Consider the following 9,916-nt stretch of genomic DNA (forward strand, 5'->3'; position numbering starts at 1 on the left):
TTCTCTTTGGGCTTTCCCTTTCGATCTTTCCCTCAGTTTTCAAAACGCGTCTGTTAGGGAGAGGTTTCCGCACGTCCTCTTTGGGGTTTCCCTTTCGATCTTTCCCTCAAGGTTTTTAAAACGAGCTTGTTAGAGAGAGGTTTTTCACGCGTCCTCTTTGGGCTTCCCCTTTCGATCTTTCCCTCAAGATTTTTATAATGCCTCTATTGGGAAGAGATTTCTAAACCGTTATGAAGGGTGTTTCGTTCTCCACTAGAACTGATGTGGGGTCTCACACTAGTCATATATAGCATAGCATGATTGGTCTCTTCAATTCTTATTTTTTATTTTTTATGTTTAAGTCACACAATTTGTATACGTTCCGTGTAAGAGGTGACGTTTCTTATTTTGTGTAATTGATGGCACCGAATCTATTAAATTTTTACGTCTTTTTAGGAATAATTATTTTTCAGTATTTCAATTTCGTGTAAAATATATATTTTAATATTTCTGGTAAATTTATCTTTTTTTGGACATAATTTTATACATCAATTAATGAGGCTATAATAGAACAAATTCCAATCCAATAAGGCCAGCTTGCGTGAACATCTTTTTGTAGGGAATTCAATTACATATTAGCTTTAGGTATTTTGTTTGGTGTTTGTAATCACGTTATCAAATAAATACATTTAGAAAGAAGATAAGGATAAAAGTCTGTGTGGCCTATTTTTATTGTCACCTTTGTGGCTGCGGCTTATTACTCTTTTATTCCATAACCCTAAATTTTGTTTATAACCTAAGGTCTTACGGTATACATATCATGATCATTTAATGTGGAAATACAATAATGCACATTGTAACATAAAGTAAAAATGCCTTATGGTACCCTATATGCTACTAAATGAAAATGCAACTAACCTATACTAACATATAATCTAATAATTGAAATTATGAAACTACCCTGAGCATATGTCATGGTCTCCTAGTTGCGATGTCACCATCAACCACAAAGGGGAGCTTTATCTTTAACCTGAAAATGAGAGTAGCACATTGCTAGAATATTTTAAGAAATGCTCAAATGTGCAACCACATGTAATTTCATGAATGAAACCTATCATAATAGTCTATCTTAAACGGCCAATTTGGATGTGTACATTCCCTACACACAGTCCACGCGTACGAGTATGAACCCACCAGTCAGCTTGCATACCTCCTGGGTCCCTTTCTGGTCGGGCAAGCATTCTCTGGTAGTTGTTGATGGCGAACACCAATAACAACCGCCACAGCTGCATTACGATAAACATAATGATCGTTCTCCTATCTTGTAGCATACGCATCCGTACTATCCTAAAGGAGAAGGGGTATCCCCCGATGCAGGAGCACACAATAATGCATGAGGTCTCAACATTTTTCCATTTTTGTTATCATATAATACAATCCCGTTAGCGTTTCCTTCATATCATATCATTTTTCATATCGTGTATTATATCTTTCATACGTATGTCAGAGTTGTATTTTATGTAGCTCGTCGTTTTACATGTCAATCATATCATATCATTCATGTCACACATATGCATATCATAACGTTTTCATGCTTTTAGATATAACAATCTACATCATGCACATATCGTATCAATCATGTATCATAACAATCACATAGCATATTTCGAGCATGTTTTCAACATATCGTATCATAAACATATAAACTCATCAAATACAACATAACATTCACGTATCATAATATATACATATCATTTTATAACAGTTTGCATATACAGGCATATAACACGGCGAGCCATGAACACACACCATCATACAACACAAAATTATAACCGAACGATGGTAGGGCCACTTGTTTGGTTGGCCTTAGCTGACGTTTTCCCTAATTCGAGCACATTCGCTCTCGTTCCTTGAAATTACTTCAATTATCATCGGTCATCGTTTTCTATTAAAATATTCATCCCGTTTCGTTAGTAATCTAAGAATTCTTAACTCAGTCGAATTTAAATCGAGAAATTTACCCTTACTGACCTTATTTGCCTTAAACAAACTCAAGTTCAACTTCGAGATGGTCAGAACTATGGAAATTAGCTAGTTTTCTCTTTACTGAGTCGAAGGAGCGAGTTTTGAGTCGTAGAGTTGAGCCAAGCCATTTAAGCCAACTTAACCGAGTAAGTGTTGTACTGCAGGTGTGCCATTAGAGGCTGACGTGGCTGTTGGTGACTTTCGGTCGAGGCGCGAGTCGTTACGCGTATGCGGGTCAAGATTGCGGTGCAGTACTAGGGTGCTGCAGGTGTGGGCTGATGCGTGGGTCGTAGCAAGTCGCGCCTCAGGTACTCGGGTGTCGATCGGGCTACAGGCGCTTGGTTAGGGCTGAGGCAGAATGGGTTGCAAGTGATTTGTTTGGGTTGAGGTAGAATAGTGTCAGCAACGGACTGTAGCTGGGTAACAAATTTAGGTTCGACCCAAAGTCCACGGACCTCGTCTTCTCTACTTGTTTCCCTCGAGTTTTTTGATTAATTTTCTCTCTCCTTTGAAACGACGCTCCGATGTTCGTTTCTTGCCGTTTTTCCTTTGGTTCTTCGTCGTTGACCCTTCTTCTTTGCTTCCCACGGAGTGTTTCTGGTTGTATGCACCTATAACGTGTAGATCTATAAGACTCTAAAATCTGAAATCAAACCCTCTTTTCCAACGGCGAATCACATTGTTAAGGCGTGAGAGCTTACCTCCTACATACGTGCAGTCGTCAGTGATCCTTTTCATAGTGTGGGTTGGTTGTTTCGACACTAGATCTATGAGATTATCGTTGTCGGAGTATTCTCAAAAATCACTCACTCTCCCTCTCTCGTTTTCTCTCTGTGTTTTTCCTTTCTACCACTTTTTTATTTGTTACATTTCTCTAGTTTGTTGAATTAAATGTATCTCCACTTCATTTCATCATGTTATGCATAGTATCTTGGACAGATTTTTTTATTATGTTCATTTTTTTTTTTTTTTTTTTTTTTTTATATGTAATAACAGTTAAGGTTATAATAATAATAATTAAATAATTGTGTAGGAAATTTTGGGCGAGTCGTTCGAACCGCTAGAACCCCAACCAACCACCCACTCTCCATCTGATTCTCAGACCCCTGTGCCGCCCTTGCATGTGTCATGTTTTGGTATTATTTGACGTGTGCTATGTTATGTCTATGCTATGGTATATGTTATGTCACGATACAAGTTATTATATGTTATAAGTTATACTATGATATGATTATGTATGTTATTGAACTACGTTGTATTATCAATGCTATGCTATGTAAACTTTGTTAATATGTTAGCTTTATGTCTATGAGACATTAGAAAATCATGTATGTTAATCATGAAAGATATGATGACAAGTATTATGTATGTATGTTTCATAGGAATGCTATATCAAAAAGAAGGGAAGTATGACTTACATTATAAGTACATGCCATGTTTTGATGTTATGAGACCTTCTGCAGTTCGTATGTCACGTGCATCAGGATACTTCTCTCTTATGATTTGTACATACACATACACTACGATATCATGTACACTGTGATATTATACGCAGTCCTTTTTCTCCGTGAATTTCGACAGCATGAGTATACGCTACAAGGTACATATACGAGCCACCTGTTCCATTCATGTGTGCACCCGTGGGCCATGTGTAAAGAAGCGCCACACATCTAATTTCTCCCCCGATTGGAAAGTAGAGACCAAATGTAACACCAAAAAAAAAAAAAAAAGGTCGAACCCAACCGAGGGGCAAAGAGGTCGTTTTGCCTCTCAAGCCATTATAATGTCCATGGGGAGCTTGAGCAGAGTACCTGAAAAAAAAAAAATATATATATATATATATATATAATAATAATAATAATAATAAAAAATAAAAATAAAAAGATAAAAAAGTTTGAGAACGGGAAGAGAGAAGAAAGAAGAAACCCGTTGGAAAACTCATGGGACCACTACCAAAGTTTGCTTCCAGCCAATATATCTAGATACAAGAACTCCCTCTTGGAAGGAAGAAGAAGATTTGACCGACCCGAGTTCCATTTTCTGTCAAGCACTAAGAAGAACCCTACGAAGTTTTTCCTCAGATTCGAGCATTTTCTTTCGAATCGAGACCTAAAATTTTCAATATGTTCCTCGTGGTAGGATTCTCCACAGATTTTGTGAAGGAACTCGACAGAAGATTGTTAGAAAACACTCATACAACTAAGAGAGACAATAAACCAACTTTTTCATTATTCAACTTGTTACAGAATACATATATAGACAGAATAGCCACACTAACCGCTAGTAACTACCCTTAACCGCTAATTACTTCCCTCAACTGACATACATTGAAATACAAACAGTAAATAAGATTAATTACGGTTAATACAAGATTAAATAAACTAACAAATCATCCCCTTAATCTTTGAATTTCGATCTTCACATTCTTATATTCTTCAAACCAATTCTTTCTCGAAGCTCCACAAATTTTTGTCGTCCTAATGGCTTCGTAAGTATATCAGCCAATTGATCCTCAGTTTTTACATGATCCACTTCAATCTCTCCTTTTTGCACACATTCACGAATGAAATGGAATCTCATGTCTATATGTTTGCTGTGATCATGATGAACTGGATTTTTCGCTAATGCTATAGCAGACTTGTTATCGATATTTAAACGAACTGGATTTACTTCCTTCCCATGCAATTCCTTCAGTAAACGTCCTAACCATATTCCTTGACACGCAGCTGACGTCGCCGCAATATACTCCGCTTCACAGGACGAGAGTGCCACCATTTTTTGTTTCTTTGAAGTCCTTGTAATTGGATTGCCATATAAGAAAAACAATGTCCCTGTTGTGCTCTTTCGATCATCTATATCTCCAGCAAGATCACTATCACTAGATCCGATTAAGCGATTTTCTACTTGCTTTGCCTTCACATAATGACATCCAATATCAATAGTTCCTTTCACGTACCTGAGTATCTGCTTCACAGCTGCCATATGAACCATAGTCGGAGCTTCCATATAACGAATCATAACTCCAACGGAATATGATAAGTCAGGTCGTGTGTTCACTAAATAACGAAGACTTCCGATAATACTCTTATAAAGAGTGGAATCAACAGATGTACAATTACTCACTTTGCTTAGTTTTGTTTTCGGCTCCATAGGAACATGACACGGATTACAATCCATCATTCCAAGTTTTGCCAAAAGCTTTGCCGCATAACTCGACTGAGATAACCTGATTCCATCAACATCTTGTTTAACTTCTATTCCCAAATAATAAGACAGCAATCCTACGTCACTCATTTCAAACAACTTCTTCATTTGTTGCTTGAAGGTTAAAATATAATCCTTGCTTGACCCAACAATAATTAAATCATCAACATAAACTCCAACTATTTGAATTTTATTTTCCTTCCAACGTGTATACACAGCATGCTCTAAAGGACACTTTTGAAATCCAAGAGACTTTAAGCAATTATCCAGTTTTGCATTCCAGGCACGAGGTACTTGACGTAAGCCATACAATGCTTTCCTGAGTCGTAAAACATTCCCTTCTCGACCTTCCACCGCAAATCCTTCTGGTAGTTCTACATAAACCTCTTCCTTCAACTCACCATTAAGAAATGCTGACTTGACATCCATATGATGAATCTCCCAACTCTCTTGCGCTGCTATAGTAATCAAGACTCGCACTGTTTCAAGCCTTGCAACAGGTGCAAATACCTCATCAAAGTCCACTCCAGATTTCTGGACAAAACCCTTTGCGACTAATCGGGCTTTATATCTCACAATCTCCCCATCCGGATTTCTCTTCAACTTATACATTTCAACCCGATTGCTCGATGTCCATTTGGTAGTTTTGCGAATTCCCACGTGCCATTTTTTTCAATAACAGACAACTCTTCTAGCATTGCTTGCTGCCATTTCTCATTTTCTCTTGCTTCCATATATGAATTTGGCTCCTCAAGTGAAAGAAAACACATCCCAACTTCTTCATCCAACTCAATAGAATCAGAGTAAATTTCTCTTAACTATCGAAATTTTCTTGGATTTGATGAGATGTATGAATCGTTTCTTGGTGATGAATCGTCTCTTGGTGATAAATCATTTGCTGGTGATGAATCGTCTCCCAATAGTGTCCCCGATGATTCTCCCCGCTCTTCTAGAATGACCTCATCATTCACATAGGCCTGTGGATCATAATGAACAGCGAATTTACCACCTTCCTTCCTATTTTCTTCCAATTGTTGCACATCCCATTTATATTCTTCTTCTTCTAGAAACTTGACGTCTCGGTTGATATGAAGTCTTTTCGCTTTAGGATCATACAAACGATAAGCTTTTGAACCTGCTTCATATCCCACGAAAATCATTGGCACACTTTGGTCTTGTAACTTGGTTAAATTTGGTGTTGTATTTCTTGCATATGCCAGGCTTCCGAACACTCTAAAATGCTCTACATTAGGTTTTCTTCCTCTCCATTTCTCATAAGGAGTTGCTTCAATTACACTCTTCGTTGGGGATCTATTAAGAATGTAGACAGCTGTCTTCACTGCTTCTGCCCAGAAATACATCGACAAATTCTTGCACTTCAACATACTTCGCACCACTGCAATAACAGTTTGGTTTCGTCGTTCAACCACACCATTTTGTTGCGGAGAATAAGGTGCTGTTAAATATCTTCTAATCCCACTACTCTCACAATATTCTTTGAACTCAATACTTGTAAATTCTCCACCTCTATCAGTTCTAAGCGCTTGCAATTTCTTTCCGGATTCAGTTTCAATTTTATTTTTTACACGTTTGAATCCCAAGAATGCATCAGATTTATTTTTGAGCAATTCAATCCACATATATCTGCTAAAATCATCTACTAACAGCAAAAAGAATTTATTACCTCCATAAGTTGTTGGAGTAATTGGACCACACAAATCACCATGCACCAATTGCAGAACACTAACGGCTCGAAAAATCGCTTGTTGTGGGAATGGTGTTCTTCGTTGTTTAGTGATTACACAACTATCACAAACTTGTTTGATCCTTTCAACATGTGGAATTCCTTTCACCATCAGTTTCGTAGACAGATTTCTTAAAGCCTCAAAATTCAAATGCCCATATCTAGCATGCCACAACCAAGAGTCTTCAGACAACTTACCAAGTAGACATGTTGGTTTCGTTGTTTTTAGGCTAATTGTATATAGCCTATTTCTTGACCGCTTCACTTTTGCCAAGAACTCCTTTGCCTTTGTGAAAATGACAAGTAAACCATGTTCGATCTCAATTTTGCAGCCCTGTTCATCCAATTGTCCTAAACTTATAATGTTACTTTTAAGTTTAGGGATGAAATATACGTCGGAAAGAATACAGTGATCTCCATTTTCACATTGCAGCATCACATCTCCACGTCCTTTTATCTCTACAAGTGATCCATCTCCGAACTTCACCGTGCCGGTCACTGACTCGTTCAATTCTGAGAACCAACTTCGACAACCAGTCATGTGATTGCTGGCTCCCGTATCTAGGAACCAAATGTTGTTTTTCTTCTCAATTTCTTCCGGGACAATCTTCTCTTCATAAAGAGCCATTTCCGTCAACTTTGGTGAACTAAGAGTTCGGACCTCACAAACTTATGCCGTAAGTAAGGCTGGCTCATCCTCATCACTTTGCGTCTCAGTTAAATGCGCCTGATTCTCCCTTTTCTTCGATCTACAGTGGGATGCATAATGATCCTCCCTTTTCTTCGATCTACAGTCAAATGCATAATGACCAATCTTTTGGCACTTATAACACTTCACCTTCCGACATTCTGAGGCATAGTGGCCAAGGCCTTGACAATTGTAGCATCTTACCTTGCTCTTGTCAGCCTTCTTCTCTTGATGAAACGAGTCGTTTCCACGACCATGGCCTCTCCCTCTCCAGCGACCACTGCGACCTCGCCCTCGGCTATGGCCTCCATTGTCGCTACGTTTTTTCTCTTTCCATTCTCCTTGAGTCAATAAGACATGCTCAACATTCTCTTTGTTGCCACCGATCCGTTCCTCATATGCTTTAAGACGGCCGATGACTTCCTCCATGGTCATCACCTTTAAATCGGCAAATTGCTCTATTGCCGATGCGATATGAAGAAACTTAGGAGGTACCGAGCGGAGGAATTTTTTCACCAAGTATGCCTCTTCAAACTTGTCTCCAAAAGTACGTATTTTATTAACGACTTCTGTCAACCTTGCTGCATAATCATCAATAGTCTCGGACTCCTTCATATTCATAATTTCAAACTCAATCTTCAGAGTTTGGATCTTTGGCTCCTTTACACGTTCAGCACCGAGATGAATAGTTTTTAGTGTCTGCCATGCCTCCTTTGCTGTCTCTTTCTCTGCTAACAAAAACAACATCTCCTCAGGGATTGCTTGATAGATAGCTGCTAAGGTCATTTGATCCTTCCTTTCATCAAGACTATCTAGAGGCTCAGTTGATTCGATTGCGTCCCACACCCCTTGAGCACGCAAATAGACCTTCATCTTCATAGCCCATGCTGCGTAGTTGGTTCTCGATAACGTCGGGTATTGGAGTGATACCAGACCCTCCTTTGTTGCAGACTTCGACGACTCTCCTCTCTCTCCAGTGTTGTTATTATTTCTCGGCATGATCTTTGGCATGTAACCAAGCTCTGATACCAAATGTTAGAAAACACTCATACAACTAAGAGAGACAATAAACCAACTTTTTCATTATTCAACTTGTTACAGAATACATATATAGACAGAATAGCCACACTAACCGCTAGTAACTACCCTTAACCGCTAGTAACTACCCTTAACCGCTAGTTACTTCCCTCAACTGACATACATTGAAATACAAACAGTAAATAAGATTAATTACGGTTAATACAAGATTAAATAAACTAACAAAGATTGGACCAGAAAATAGAACCCCGAGAGTTCGTCCAAGAATGGTAAGAGGAAGCTATGAACCTACTTCGAACACTCATAACTCAGTCTCTGTTTGGTGTTTAAATTTAAGAAAAATATCATGAAGAAGTCGAAACTACGATCTATAACTTTTCTAAAGAAACTAAGTTGATTTGAGTTCAAAATAAAAAAAAATACAAAAATTTAAAACTCAGAAAAAAAACCTAACGGATCTATGTGTTGACTGTTAGAAGGACAGAGGAAGTTTTGGCGTGCCACGTGTCAATTGGCGAGAGGAACTATGCATGCTATCAGAAGGAGGACACCCCTCGAGTGTCGAGTAGAACGATGCATCAAGCGTGGTGTGGAGCGCTGCGCGAGCGGGCATTGCGCAACATGTCTCCACCTAGACAAGGAAGGGCCGCCTTCTGCAATACCGATCCGACCCACGTAGTTTGACCCAAACTGACCTGCCACCCACTAACGAACCCAATTCAACCCTTTGTCCAATTTTCATGATTAAGACGTGGATTCCTTTGTTTTATTCAGTTTGTATGGAGAGCTAAACCTTATAGGAGAGGCGCAAGAATTTATTGTAGTTTAAGTATATTGACCGTGTGATTTTAGTTTATTAAAGTGTTGTTATTAATGATTTACATGTTGATTTAGTTTGCCACTTTACATACATCGTTGTTCTCTTATTCAAAAGAAGAGAGGGAACAATGAAATTCTCTTTAATACTCTAATTCCTTTGCAAGAATACTGGAAGGTAATAGAAGAGTTAAGCATAATTCTTCTACTAGGGCCTTATTAACAGAAATTACAAAACGATTATGGAAGTAGTCACTTTGACGTCATGGAAATAAAGGCATTGATTCTAAAATTTTGCCTACAGAAGATATGCCTTATTTGCAAAATGGAAGGCCTTATTTGCAAAATGGAAGACCTGTTGATATGGTTTTCAATTCATTAGGAGTTTCCTCACGAATGAATGAACGACAAATATTTGATAA

General features: G+C 38.3%; 1 protein-coding gene and 1 long non-coding RNA gene across 2 annotated transcripts; both read right to left on the bottom strand.

Moving 5' to 3' along the window:
• Window positions 1–1,681: 1,681 nt before the first annotated feature.
• Window positions 1,682–2,849, bottom strand: LOC111780492 (uncharacterized). The gene is made up of 2 exons (XR_002812852.2): window positions 2,706–2,849; window positions 1,682–2,615 (listed from the first exon to the last, which is right to left on the bottom strand). It is a non-coding gene; the product is annotated as an uncharacterized LOC111780492 (long non-coding RNA).
• A 4,773-nt stretch (window positions 2,850–7,622) lies between these two features.
• Window positions 7,623–8,639, bottom strand: LOC147787051 (uncharacterized). Its single transcript, XM_087119727.1, has one exon. It carries the CDS (start codon window positions 8,637–8,639, stop codon window positions 7,623–7,625), a length of 1,017 nt encoding a protein of 338 aa, XP_086975853.1.
• Window positions 8,640–9,916: the final 1,277 nt, after the last annotated feature.

Source organism: Cucurbita pepo, chromosome 18, assembly GCF_057944985.1.
Source record: "Cucurbita pepo subsp. pepo isolate OVF chromosome 18, ASM5794498v1, whole genome shotgun sequence".
In the NCBI taxonomy this organism is placed as follows: domain Eukaryota; kingdom Viridiplantae; phylum Streptophyta; class Magnoliopsida; order Cucurbitales; family Cucurbitaceae; genus Cucurbita; species Cucurbita pepo.

Bases quoted from the DNA above. Each gene is read 5' to 3' on its own strand.
- LOC147787051 (XM_087119727.1), bottom strand. From the start codon at position 8,639: ATGCCGAGAAATAATAACAACACTGGAGAGAGAGGAGAGTCGTCGAAG.